General features: G+C 41.0%; 1 protein-coding gene across 3 annotated transcripts in view; it reads right to left on the reverse strand.

Annotated features, from left to right (window-relative positions):
- Nucleotides 1–14,608, reverse strand: part of ARFIP1 (ARF interacting protein 1) — a 189,823-nt gene that overhangs the window by 115,668 nt on the left and 59,547 nt on the right. For all 3 annotated transcript variants that reach the window (XM_089670449.1, XM_089670450.1, XM_089670451.1), the window contains one exon: nt 10,190–10,291. In XM_089670449.1, coding sequence (XP_089526575.1) covers nt 10,190–10,291 — 102 coding nt within the window. The remainder of the gene's footprint in view (nt 1–10,189; nt 10,292–14,608) is intronic.

Consider the following 14,608-nt stretch of genomic DNA (forward strand, 5'->3'; position numbering starts at 1 on the left):
CAGGCTGGGTCAAAGCACCCACCAGGGAAAAACCCCAGCCTAGATGCAAAGGAGGGAACCCAGGTGCAAGTGGGGGAGGGTGTGAGGGACCAGGAGGAAGCCCGGAAGTGATAGGAGGCCTGGATGGGAGGAGGATAACCCATGGATAGCGCTCTACAGACTAATCTGCCTCACCATTAAAGTATGGGGGGGAATCTTATCTGTTGGTCTGGGTAACACTGACGTAGACACTGGAGCCCAGTCATTTGAAATCCCGGGTAGAAGTTTCCACGGGTTGAAGGAAAGAAAATTGCTCAATTCTCCCATCAACACAGGTAGTGTTGATGAGGGAATCACTCCTGCAGCACTATTGTGTTCTGTGGGCAAGGAGCGCAGGGAGGCTTCCCCACCAGCAGAACACAATGATCATTGCTAGAGGCTACGGCTGACTGATAAAACCAGTCTGCCCATAGATGGATCAAAACCGGGTGAATTGTGATCCGTTTATGGCCAGCTTTAGACATGGATCGTTTTTATTGTCTTCAGCAGCAGGCTGACCAAAGAAAAGAAAAAAAAAAAAAACAACATTCCTCTATCCACACAATCAAGGTGGATAGAGAAATCCTCCCTGATCAACTTCCATCAAGCAGGAGCAGCAGCACAGATCAAAATTTGAATGATTACAGGTTGGGGACAAAGAGGTGACTAATCTGTATTGTTTAACTGAAGAAAAAAGAAGAAAAAAGCATTCCCACTCACCATCACTCAAATCATTGAAATAGTCATACGGCACTGAACTAAAGCTAAAAAATACACACAGACAATATCAATTAATATTTTGGTGAAGCAAAGTGGACCATTAAAGTGCATCAATTATCAAAACACTTTTTATCTTTGCCAGGTTAGAATGCTGTCTACAGGAGGCTAGGACACTACCAAATAGAAAAAAAAAATATATATATATTTTAAGCCCGCCTCTGTACAGCTCCTTTTCCAGCATATATAAAAATAATCCCCCTGCGCTCCACTGGTATGAACAAACACAACCCCAAATATATGCAAGCTACTACCACCTATTCCCAATACCACAGGATGTATGACATAAAAAAACAAATATTGGTGAAGCGCTTCACATGAAAAACTAAATAAGTACAATGATATAAAAATACATGTAAAGTGACCACACTGTTTTGAAAGGTATTGATAACTAGTGCTAAATAATCCCCCCAAAAAATATATAAGTACCAAGTGCTGAAAGTGCAAAACAGGTCATGCGTTTGCTGACTAGATCGTGCCAAAATACAATATATGCACAGTGAAATAATGCACAATAACATTCCACACTCTAACTGAAAGTGACAGGTGCTCAGTATGAGTATGAATATTAGTTAAACGTAAAATCCACAATAAAGTGCAATAACAAAGTGCTAGACATATCATGTGCAAACTAACACTGCGATGTCAGTGCTTCAATTCTTCACTCCAAACATGATGCGTGTTAGCATGCCACACGTGTATATCGTAATCCAAAAGTGGCTAAAGTGCCTCCTCACCTTAACCATGCGACCCCTAAGGGCCACAATGCTTTAGGTCAGTGATGGCGAACCTATGGCACGCGTGCCAGAGCTGGCACGCAGAGCCATCTCAGTGGGCACGCCAGGGAGAAGAGGAAGAACGCGCTCTCCTGCGCACCCCCGGGGGCGCGCACTGGGCAATCTCCGTGATCGTTGTGTCCTACGGACACAGCTGATCACTTGACGTGGTAAAAGGCCAATCACAGTGGCCTTTTACCACGTGATCAGCCGTGTCCAATGACACGCTGATCACCGGGAACTGCAAATGCCGGTTCTCGGCTGCACTTTCCTCACGCTGTCAGATCGTGAGGAAAGTACTGCCAAAAACCGGCAGTTGTCAGAGCAGGGAACGGCACCGATCATCAGGGTCGCTGATCATCAGTGCCCTGATGATCGGTGCCCAGCAGTGCCACACACAAGTTCCGCCCACCTGTGCCCAGCAGTGCCGCCCACCTGTGCCCAGCAGTGCCGCCCACCTGTGCCCAGAAGTGCCATCCACCTGTGCCCACCAGTGCCACTCACTAGTGCAGCCCAGCAGTGCTGCCAGTCAGTGCTGCCAGTCAGTGCCACAAGTCAGTGCCCAGCGGTTGTGCCAGTCAGTGCCCAGCAGTGCCCCCAGTCAGTGCCCAGCAGTAATGTCAGTCAGTGCCACCTATCAGTGCTGTCTATCAGTACCCATTATCAGTGTCGCCTATCAGTGCCACCAATCAGTGCCGCATATCAGTGCCACCTGTGACACCTCATTAGTGCTGCCCATCAGTGCCACCCATCAATGATGCCCAGCAGTGCCGCCGGTCAGTGCCGTCTGTCAGTGCCTCCAGTTGGTGCTATCAGTCAGTGCAGCTCATCAGTGCCCATCATTTCCTGCATATCAGTGCATCATCAGTGCCTCCTCATCAATGCTCATCAGTGCTACCTATCTGTGCAGCCTCATCAATGCCCATCAGTGCTGCCTATTAGTGCAGCCTCACCAACGCACATCAAAGAAGAAATATTACCTGTTTGCAAAATTTTAGAATAGAAGCAAAGGAAACCTTTGATATTTTTAATTTTTTGCTCTTTTTTCATTTATAGTGCAAAAAATAAAACACCCAGTGGTGATTAAATACCAAAAAAAGCTCTATTTGTGTGAAAAAATGATAAAAATTGCATATGGTTACAGTGCTGCATGACCGCACAATTGTCATTGTTATGTGCAACAGCACTGAAAGCTGAAAATTGTCCTGGGCAGGAAGGGGGTAGAAGTGCCCGGTAGGCAAGTGATTAATTCCAGTGTTGGCACTTTGAAATAAAAAAATTGGTTTTGTGTTGCAGTTTGGGCACTCGGGCTCAAAAAGGTTCGCCATCACTGGTATAGTGTGATGCAGCTGGTTTCATCATTAAGATACTACCAACTGGAGGATGACTAACCAAACCAAACCACATTTACAAGTAGAAAGCATAGCAACTAATTTCTTGTAGTCAGCAATCATCTTTAAATCATATTTTATTCTGTTTGGATCTAATCAATTTGACTTGTGTCTCCATAAAATGCAAGGGCCAAGGTTTTCACTGTGGTTTTGTATTACAATTTGATCATGCCCCAAGATGACTTTAAAAGTACATGAAAAAGTAATTTTAAAAATTAACTGAGTTTTATAGAGTGCCTTATCTGTGATTTTAATTTCTAGCAGTCATGTGGCCACTTTAGCCCCATTTTAAGTGGCCGGGGGCATGTACTATTAGGCACCGGCATGTCACTTCCTCCTGATAATGCCACACATTTATTGAATGGGTTTTCACTCAATATATACTGTATTGCAGTTATTGTGCATCTACACAACTACTTATCGTTTAGTTGTATATGACATTAAGCTGGTTTTTATCTATTGTTAATTTGTGAAGTGGTCCATATGTTTCATCAAGCTGTGGGGCAAATACTTACAGCTCTTCTGATTTCAGGTAAAAAAAAAAAAAAAAAGGAGGCAGAAAGTACTAACATCAGCGCTTCTTACGGTGTGACAATGCCAGTATGTAATGACAAAGCTTTCTCTAGCCTAAAGCTGGCCATAAACAGATCGAAATTTAGCCGGTTCAGCAGGTAGCAGCTGAATTTTGATCCATCTATGGACAGGCTGGCTGTACTGGAGTCAATCTATTGGTCAACTTCCGTACAACCAGCCTGACGGGTTTTCTTCCAAAGATTACTTCCACTGACTATAGAAAACGCCTACTGTCAGAATACAATAGCACAGCAGCGGGTATTCCTCCCCATCAACACTGACTGTTTGATGAGGGAATCAAGTGATTTTGTTTACTTCAACCTGTGGTTACTGCTTACCCTGCCTCTGGTTCCTTTCTCTGGTAAACGCCAAGCTGAGACTTCCTAGAGCATAGAGGTCATGACAAGAAATTAAGCTGTACGTGTCTCTCTATAATGAACGATGCAGGAGTTGCTCTGATTCCAGAACATGTGCAGTGATGCAAGCATCTGAAGAAAACAGTAATCTTAAATATATAATCAGGCATCTTTTGGGTCACAAAACACAGGGGAAAAAAGCCTTGTGCATTGTGGATGTATGCGTTGTGGGGTCTAAAGCATAACTAGGGCAAGAAGCATGTAAATGGCAAGATCTCCAGGTTATTGAGGGCTTTTACATAAGGATAGTACTTGCACTGTGCAATGCTTATAGCAACCTTGCTTAACAGATTTAAAAATTTTTGCCAGGAGAGACAATTATTATTACTTTTAATTTGTTATTTATGGAACAATGTGGCTCTCACAAGCATAACACAATCTTTGCCTGGGATAGCACCAAGTGCAACTGCAGCACTATGTGGTGCTTTCATTGATAAAAACAATGCAAATATAGTGTTCTGCAGGACTCAAAAAGTCCTGAGATACTAGCCAGGCCTTAAAAGTTACTCGCAACCTGTTCCCCCACCCAACCCCTATCCTGCCCCTAATTCAACCCCTAAACACGCCCTCGTAAATTATCTCATGAAATGACACGGATAAATGTTTAATGCAGAATTAAATTACAAAAATAAATATCAACAACGACTTTAACAATATTAACATAAAGCAATGTAAACATAAATGGAAAATAAGTGCTTTACATCAATAGAGAAATTATTAAGCGTAACTGCTCAAACCTTTTATAAACTTCGAGCATTTTGTAACCCCCCCTTCACAACCTCCCCCAGTCATGTCCCCTACCCCAATCATATCCCCCCTCTCCCCCACAGCCTTGTCCCCTACTCCCATCACACACACCCCTTCCCCCCACAGCCATGTCTCCTACCCTCATCACACCCCCTTTCCCCCCACAGTCATGTTCTATACCTTCCTTCACACCCCCTTCCCCGCACAGCCATATTCTCTACCCCCCTTCACACACTCCTCCCCCCACAGCCATGTCCTTTACCCCCACCCCAGCCAATCACCTTTTATTGTTCTTACTGTGGTAAGCCTTGTAAAGATACATTGTGATTGGTTGCTATGCGTTACTACATTGTGCACATCATTACTGCCTTGTTAAGTAAATGTTTTTAATGCTATACTTAATATAGCATTGAAATAGCCGCTTAACAAGGCAGTAGTGACCAGTTCCTATAGTAGCCAATCATATTTTATCTTATTTTATCAGTCAGATCAATTAAATATTATTGCAGATTGCTGGTATTGGTTATTTTTTTTTATAACCAATACCAGCAATCATATTTCATCGATTGGACTGTGATAACTAAAATAAGGGTAAAATATTTTTGGCTACTATAGGCACTGTACAACTCATTACTACCTTGCTAAATAAATATTTAAATGCTATATTAAATATAACATTAAAATAATTCAAACCAATGATTGACTCATTATGACTCATTTAGGATGCAGAGACTTACAGCAGAGCACAGCACTGGACAGGGAAGTAGGAGCTGGCAAAGTGAACTTTTCCAATTAACAAGCTGGTGATTGGTAGCTAGGGGGTCCGAGCAACCAATCAATAGTTAATAGCAAAAGTAAACTTTGCCAACACCCTCCCTACCCTGCCCACCACCTCATCTAGTTCTTCACCGACTCCCATATGCCAGGCAGTATGCAAACAGAATGATAGGGGACAGAGACTGGGAGGAGACTCAACTCCTGTTTAACCCCGCCCCCTTATCACGATGCGGCTCCACACTGGGGACAGAGGCCAGGAGGAGATTCAGCTCCTGTATAACCCCCCCTGCCGGCAGCACCTGCCCTCCACTCACGATGCAACTCCACACTGCGGAGCGCTCATTCTCTAAGAGAATGATGGGACAGAGGCTGGGAGGAGACTAGGCTCCTGTTTAGGAAGTGCCCGCCCTCCCTCCAATGTGGCTTCACACTCGCCCTCAGCTTTTCACTCACCAAATGAGAGCAGGCAAGTGCAAATTTTGAAGGCTGGTGTACTGTATTACAGTGAATTTTGTTTGATACAAGTAGCAAACACAAAGATAATCACTGTAGTCAGTAAAACTGAATAACTCCTCTTTTCCTAGTTTTATAGACAAAGTTTTTTTTATTTTGTTTAATTCAATTACTGAGCATTTGTGTTTATCGGTTACAGACACAACAAACTGTAGGACTTGATATCTGATCTGAATATTTCCAAAACAGTAGAAACACCATAAATACAGCTAGTAGGTCAGCTGATAAGAAGTTGCACTGGAAAAAACTGAATATTGGGTGAGAAATGTCCCCTTAAGGCTGATTAAGAGTTTGAATAAAATGAGAGGTGCTAGCTATTGCATCACTGCCAAATTTGCTGCACCTACTTTACAGCAGCCCCTCCCTGCTACCTATAAAAATAAACCTGTTGCCATACTTTTATCATATAAAACCCTGCTTATATGAAAGATTTATCCCTGTAGATTTTATTTTTCTTCTTGGTGATTGACGGCAAACCGTTTATGCGGTGAAGTGAAATTAGAGAACTTAATTATCCGATGTGGAGTCTTAAAGTCTGAAAAAGGGAGCAGCGTCAAGGCTCGCAAACAGGATTAGTGGGAGTTAAACAGAGCCTTTATCTCTCAGCCTTCACTCTCACCTGTGCAGTCTGTGCAAGAGGACATGTCATCCCAGGCCAAACCATAGTGCCATTAAAAGCGAATATATGTACCACAATCTTAGAACAGAAAATACAAAGCAAGAGCAGAGCCAATAAAATACTAACTATTATGCAACGTATACAATGACACGAGTAGGCGACAGCTTCATGAGATAATCGAAAAATGTTCGTATAACTTAATCTGATTACATCAACAGCATATGCTGTACTTGCATCTACATGCAGCAGTAAAATATGTAAATATGCATGAGAACTAAAGGAAAAATACACAGAGCTTCAGTGGAACTAAAAATAGCCAGAGCACCAAAAGACAATGTAAATATCTACAGTTTGGCAATTGTGACTCCTCATCAACTCAGATGGCAACAACTAGCAATATGAATTGAGTAGCCTCCATTTATTATGATTTTTATTTCTTAGGCCTAATAAATTTTTGGATCACAACATAATATACAGGTTTATCATTTACGAGAGTACCATGCCACTTAAGTATGAGAAAAAGTGCAGCGGTAGGAATCACAAATAATTCAGCTAGTTTGTTTATGCAGTAAGGGCCAACTCACACTGACTTGCGCTAAAATGCATGAACATTTCCATCCATTTTCCTTGCGTTTTAATGCATGCTGACATCCAATGAAATTCATTTTGAAGTCCATTGACATACATTTTGCATTTCAGCGCAAACACTATGGAGTGAATAAGACAGATTGGAAATTGTTTTTCAGATATCCTTCCATTGCTCTCCATTTTACAGGTGCATTAAAACACACTGGTGTGAATTGGCCCCAATGAAGGTTTTGGATGTCTTCTCTTTTGAGAAACCTGCAAATCATGCTGTACACAGGCTACTGACATCAACTAAAACAAACATTCTTGTTGCCTACACAGTGCCAAATCTTTTTTTATCAAAATTCTCCAAAGTGGTCTGGTAATTAAGAAAAAAAATTATCAAACCCATGTCAGACTGCTTAACACAAGGTAATTTAAAGTACACCTATTGGTTTTTCAAGTTTGTAAATTACAACATGATCTTACAGCAGGGTACATAGAGAAATCTGCAACAGCTCCCCGGATGCCCCCCTGTGATTCCTGCCAGTTCAGCAGGGACCAGATGAGATTCAATCCATCTATGGACAGGCTGGTTGTACCCAAGTCGATCCTGTCTAGAGATGTAACAATTTCAGAAATTTTGAAGTCATGGGAAAAACATGTTTTTCCCTGTTCCCCCCCCCCCCTTTGAAAAAAAAGGAAATTTTTGGAAAAACTGAAAGAAAATTCAGTGTGGAGTAGTTTTACAAATGGAAAGTCATTTTGTTACACTGGGAATGTGAAATGCAGAGTATATAAAAATACTATGCTTGAAATAAAAGTACAGCTTATTCAGTAAATAAACTAAACTTGCTTTTTAAATTGTTTTTTTTTTTTTTTATTACAAACAGAATAATAAGGACCGTATATGTTAAGAACATTTCATGTATACATGAAAACAGGTAACCACCCCCTTTCCCTCCTAACAATTAAAAAATTTCCTGCCAGTATGCATTTTCAGATGTTGACAATGCTAAAGCATCTACTGCTCTTGCAAGAGCTTAATCAATGTTCACCTGATTTTTAGGTGTCATTTTATCTATAAATTAATGTATTTTGTATTTTTGTGGTTTGCAACCCTTTTGAACTTGAAGATGCTGCTGGTGAAGAAACACTTTGTGATGATCCAGAAGCAGCAGAACAAGTGTCAGAGCCTGGGCCTTCCGCAGTGAGTGGCAAAGTTTCTTCTTGCTGAGCCACCTGGAATGCTGGACAGCTCCCTTGACAATTATTTGAATGATCCTGCCTTGACCTTGATTGTCATGAACCTTGAACCCTTTGCACCTCCCATGAACTTCCTGATACAAGCCATGTCTCTGCACTTCCTGTTTGCTAGTTTATTGTGCTCTCTTTAGCCAGTATCTCGCTCCTTGCCTTCTCTGCTGTCATCCATATTTTGCTACCACTCATTATTGACCCTTGGCTTCTTCTTGACTACACTTCTGCCTGATCCCAACCTGCGACTGTTCATTACCGACCTTTGGCTTGTTTACCAACTACGCTTCTGTTTCATCCTTACCTGCTTAATACACTACTGGACCTCCACTTGCTCACTTCCTGGTGGGGTGATCCTGAGGACGGCAACCTGGTGCCAACACGCAGCAAAATCCATCTCCACCATCAGGAACTCTGGGGAACACCAGTTAGTACTTAGAATCCGCACCTCAGGTAAGCCCACTCCGCCACGGTGAACTGCCTGTGTACCTATCCTGCTATAGCAGAAGTCTTCGAGACTGACCCCTGACGAGTGTTTCTGGAATGAGGACTCTGTAGGGAAAAGCTACTTGCACTTTAATTCTGGTCCTCATCATTTCATTCCATGAAGTATTTACTAATGTCTCTAGAACACCTCTGGCATGCAAAGATGTGTTTTGTCATCCTTGTAGCATTTAGAAGAGAATACTCTGACAATATTTGCAAAATTGCAATTTAGCTCTCAGCAGAAATTACATTGTGGAAATGTTTCCAAACTCTAGATGTTGGTCTCACCATTTTACTGAGGAGGAGGAAAAGAGAAACCAATTTACTGACCAGACTATAGGTAAAGATTATGCTGCGATGGTAGAACATTTAAAATGGTTAAAAAAAGATAAACTAATTTGTCAGACAAATGTACCCTTTTACCTTTCAATTAAGGCCTGAACAGAAACTAACATCTACTGTATGCCAACAATCACACAACTGTAGGATATACAAGATGGAGTCCACAAGCAAACTAAACTCGAGCCTTTCTCCTACAGTGCCCCCAGTGTCAAAAATGCATATTTCTCTTGTTTGAGAATTGCAATAAGAAGAACAGTGTTACTTGATTTGTATTCCAGAATTTGCTTGTCTTCAGCTGAGAGAACTTACAACAATTTAAGACTTTATCATAAAGTCTCAGAAATCTTCTATCAAGCTCTTCGTGTTACATTGTTTGAATAACGGGGGGTTGGGAAGGAGGAGGCCTTGCAAAAAAAAAACAAAAAAAAAACGTTTTCCTACAATTTTTTATTTATTTATTTTTAATAGGCCTTCCCTTCTCTAACCCCTTTGGACTTTTGTTCATGCAATCACTGCCAACTTTGTTTTCTGCTGCCCAGGAAAGCTGTGGGTGGGATTTCCCCATCAACACCGACTTTCTTCACAGGATGAAGGAAAGAAAACTGCATAATCTATGGGCTGCTTAACTCAGCCATCCCCGTAACCATTTACTATTCATCAGTGAGAAAACCAATTAAACTATATAAATTAGGTGTGAATCACTATTAGGGTTTAGCTGTTCTTAGCTATTTAAGATTTAAATTTTGTTTGCAGCGCAGGGATTGGGGGTTTGTTTATATCTACTATAATTATCAAACAGTAAGCAGTGACATGTGGGAGGTGAGTTCAATTCTAGGATTACACTTTGCAGTTCACAGCACAGTGAAACAGCTTTACAATTGTGACCGGCGAACTTTAAATTGCTAGCATCAATGGAAAAATAATATTTACCGGATTAAAGCCATGCTCTAAAGTGTCATCAATGTCTCCATTGCTCGTTACAGTTATTTCAGCAGCTGTGCTTCTTGGCGAGTCTTGAGCCATTTCAAGATCCTACAGTAAAACAAAACAAACAGTGTGTAAATACAGCAGAAATCATTATGAAGTTATAAATCAAGGGTCTACTCATCAGCTCACTACTGTTGTCTAAATAAAGTACCAAATTACTCTGGTTTAGAAAAATCTATTAAAAGCTGTAGCAAACACTGCTTGCTCACTTATAATAAAGATTACCTGTAGGTACAAGGAATATCTCCTAAACATTCATGGTTTAGGAGATATTCACTGCTTCTGAAGCTGGTGATGTCGCGGCATACCTTCCCTTTCAAAGTGTTGTGCCGCAGTTGTAGCACCTGTGCACATGTGCGGGAGTGACTTCATCGCACCTCGGCCAATCAAACGGCCTCCCGGAAGGAATACAGAGTAAAGATAAAAGTCCTGTCATCGGTGACAACGCACCACTGGAAGGCTCAGTTTTAAGGCAAGTCTGTTATAATGTGCCAGCATGCAATGCATGCTAGCATATTATGACATTACCTTGCAGGGGTAACGTTTCCTTTTTCTGGGGACACTTTACTATCACGTTAATATCCAAGTCAGCAGCCCTTCCAGATACCTCTGAAATAGCTCTGACATTGACAAGGAGTTATTATTATTAATAATAATACAGTAGAGATTGTGTTTTAGAAAAACTAAAAATATTATATGCAAGAGAAAAAACGAAGTCTGAGGGCCAATTCACACTGACTTGCGCTAAAATGCATGGAAAACACATTTACATCCATTTTAGGGTTTTAACGTGCACGAACATCTGTTGACATACATTTTGACGTCGATTGACATGCACGGGCAGCGTTAACATGTGAATAAGACACATTGGAAATTGTTTTTCAGATGTCTGTTTGGATCTGCGTTTTACAGCTGCACTAAAATGCAGATCAGCTCACTGGTATGAATTGGCCTGCCCTCACAAATGAGATACCCAGAACAGTGGTTATATTTTAAGTTTTATCCATAGTTTACAGGTAACAACACAAGCTGAGATGCAGCTGAATTTTACTGAAAATTAGAAAAGGTATCAGGTCCAGAATAAAAAGCTCTGCTTATTAAACAGATGTGCATCTTTTAAGAGGATTTGTCATCAGTTTGTCCTACAGCCATCCATATCAGTGTATATACAGGTCACAAACACTTTTAGAACAGATTTAACATTCTAACAGTGACCTCTGCTGGCTGCCTTTGGCAGAAACACTTAAAAAGTTATTTCTAGCCCTAAAGTCAAACTACACTACTAACACAAAGTACTTTTTTTTTTTTCTTAACAGTGTTTTTCTAGAAAAGGGAATTTTTCTTATGATTGAAACTGGCAGAATAAAAATACCACCACAGACATGTTTTACAGTGCGTCTCTCCCATTAGCAAATAGTAAACTGATGGGATTTAACCTTTCCCTACACCATCTAAAACTTATATTAAATAAAAAAAAAAGAAAAAAGCCACATTTATTTCAGGTACTTATATAGCACCGTCAATTTATGCAGCGCTTTACATACATATACACACACATACATATATACATATATATATATATATATATATATACACACACACACACACACATACACACACACATATATATATTGTACATTCACATCAGTCCCTAACCCTCAAGGGGTGTACAATCTAAGATCCCCAATTCACATTCATACATACACATACTACATGCCACTGTTTAGCAAAAAGGCAAAACGCAGGTGTTATAAAAAAAAAATGTAGTGATTACCTTGTTGTATTTCTCTCTCAAATGACCATAATACAATTAGTAAAACAACCTGGTGTTTAAGTATTGTATTTTAGGCATACTGTGGGTTACGACAGACAAAACTGGACCTATCAGCACATATATTTTTTAAAAAGGCATACGTGTGTGTGTGTGTGTAAAAAGTCAGTCAGTCATTCCCACGGGCACACCTCTGCTTAGTTTTTATAAACGTCACATGGGAAGTATAAACAGCTTTTATGCCAGCTAAGATGACATTTTCCTGCATTTGGATGTTCCTGCTCTAACCCCGGTTCACATTTGTGCAGGTGGTGCCGCTGCGGGACACCTGCACCACCCACACAGAGGAATGCAGGACCAGCAGGTGAGTGCCATTAATTTTAATGATACGCTGCCTGCACTGGAAATCGCAACCGTACTGGGAACCTCGGTTCCCGTGTGGGCTGCGATTTCCCAAGTAGTACAGGGACTTCTTCACTGCATGTCCCGGGGCACGGGAATCCATTCAAATGAATGGGCTCTCGTGCAAATCGCAGACCGCACAGATGTGAACCAGGGTTAAAGCAGTTTTGATGCGTTTTGTCAGGTTTAGTGTATAATTTGATCCTGAAAGCACAAAATTCAATTAACGCCAAGGCCTGGTTGTGACTAGTACGACTTCTGATGCTTGTTGAGATGTAGAGAATCACATGACAAGGGAAATCTTGGCCTTTTCAATGGTATCTGTCCTAATCAATGCGACTTTGGAAAAGGTTGCAGCGCTACTTTGGTACGATTTAGTGTGACAAGACCCCAAAGAATATGCAAAGTGTCAACATCGCACCACATAATTGCACTGTAAAATCAAATCAATGTCGCATTGCAGAGGTGTTAACCAAGCTTAAACGCACCTAAATGCAGGTAAATATGGTGTGAATGACAATGCTGATAAATCATTACATACTTTTGAATGTTCTCTTGATGCATTAAATGCAGGTTTGAGAGTAGCAGTGTGAATGAGGCCTGTGAGTTGAACATTGGTAGATTGTCCATATTTGAGATTAATTTGGGAGTTCCTAATGACTTCCTTCACAGGTGTTCTTGATATGCACTTGACCTCCTTTTGATCTGCAACATGCTGTTTTCGCATTCCCATTGATATGAATAGACAAAAATGTAGCTCAGAAGCAAACAAAAGCCTACTGTTCACACAAGCCCTTAGGCTGCCTCAAACACTGTGGTGCAATAGTGCACTTGCATTAATGCTCCTTATGCTGCTTGTTAATGAGCTGCGTTAAGGCGGCCCGTTCCAGTTCATTTGGATTCAGAGCAACATACTGGAAACTTTTTAGCTATGCATGTGCAGTCAGATGAAGGAAACGCTCAAAACAAGTTCAATAACTCTGGCGATATGTCTCCCACACAGTAGGGCTTTCCTCGTTTGGAACATGACAGTAGATCAAATTATAAAAATAGGAGAAAGTAGAGCCAGACCAAACCCAGATGAAAGACTTCAAGATAATTAAAAAATATATATATATATTTTTAAATCAAAGTCATAAAAACAGCCAACAAAAGTATGTTTAAATATGGAAACATAAGAGTAGATACCACAAATTCCAAAACACCCCATAACAAAAGTGTCACATGAACGTCAGATGTCTCGATTAATAAGATATTTTAGAAAGGATACAAAATTATAAACATATTAAAAACGTCACATAAAATAAACAAAACAAACATACCAAATTGCATCGAAAAGAAGATGTGAGAAAAAGTACTGAATAACCAAAACACAAATAGGACTAATTGCCAGCTAGAAAAAAGTACCAAAAACCACGCTGCTGCAATAAAATTCGTTAGCTCCTATGATAAAAAAAAATAATAAAAAATACAAACAACAAAAACCAACACCCAACTAAAGCATGGTACACACTACTAGTTTTTTTTTCTGTTCAACCCAGCAGGCTAATCAAACAGCCCCCGCCAGAACACTCCGGTCAACGCTCTCGGCCATTGGATGAGGAAGCTAATTGGGAGCAGATTGGCAGACCTTTTTCAGACATGCCCCTTTGACAGAAGTAGGCCGAACAGCCGGATTCTGTTGGACCAGCTGCTGTACACATGGGACTGAACGTTGGCCGGTTTCTATTGAACAGGCCGATGCCAACCAGCATTCAGTCCCTGCGTACTACGCTTTAGAGGCCAGGCTGCTGAAATAACACTAAATGGCTAATTTAACCCCTTGACGCCGATGTCACACAAATATGCAGCCTCGCAGAACTGAAATATTTTCCGTGGGGCCGCATATTTGCGTACTTGTCTTTGTGCTGTAAATAAATACATTTTTGTTTTCTTTCTTCATTTTCCAAAAACTTGTGGCAACAAACGAGATCTGCAAAGTACTCACCATGTTTCTTATCAAATTCCTTGGGGTGTCTACTTTCCAAAAAGGGGTCATTTGGGGGAGGGGGGGGGGGGGTGTTGCTATCCTGGCATTTCAGTAGTCAGGAAGTGTAATGAGGAAATAAAGCCCTTTAAAAGCCTGAAGGTGCTTACTGGATCTTGGGGTCCTGCACTTGGCTAGACTGCCAAAAAGTCTCTCACATGTG

This window comes from Staurois parvus, unplaced genomic scaffold (genome assembly GCF_062004578.1).
Source record: "Staurois parvus isolate SC_StPar_1 unplaced genomic scaffold, SC_StPar_1.0 ptg000090l, whole genome shotgun sequence".
NCBI classification, from domain to species: domain Eukaryota; kingdom Metazoa; phylum Chordata; class Amphibia; order Anura; family Ranidae; genus Staurois; species Staurois parvus.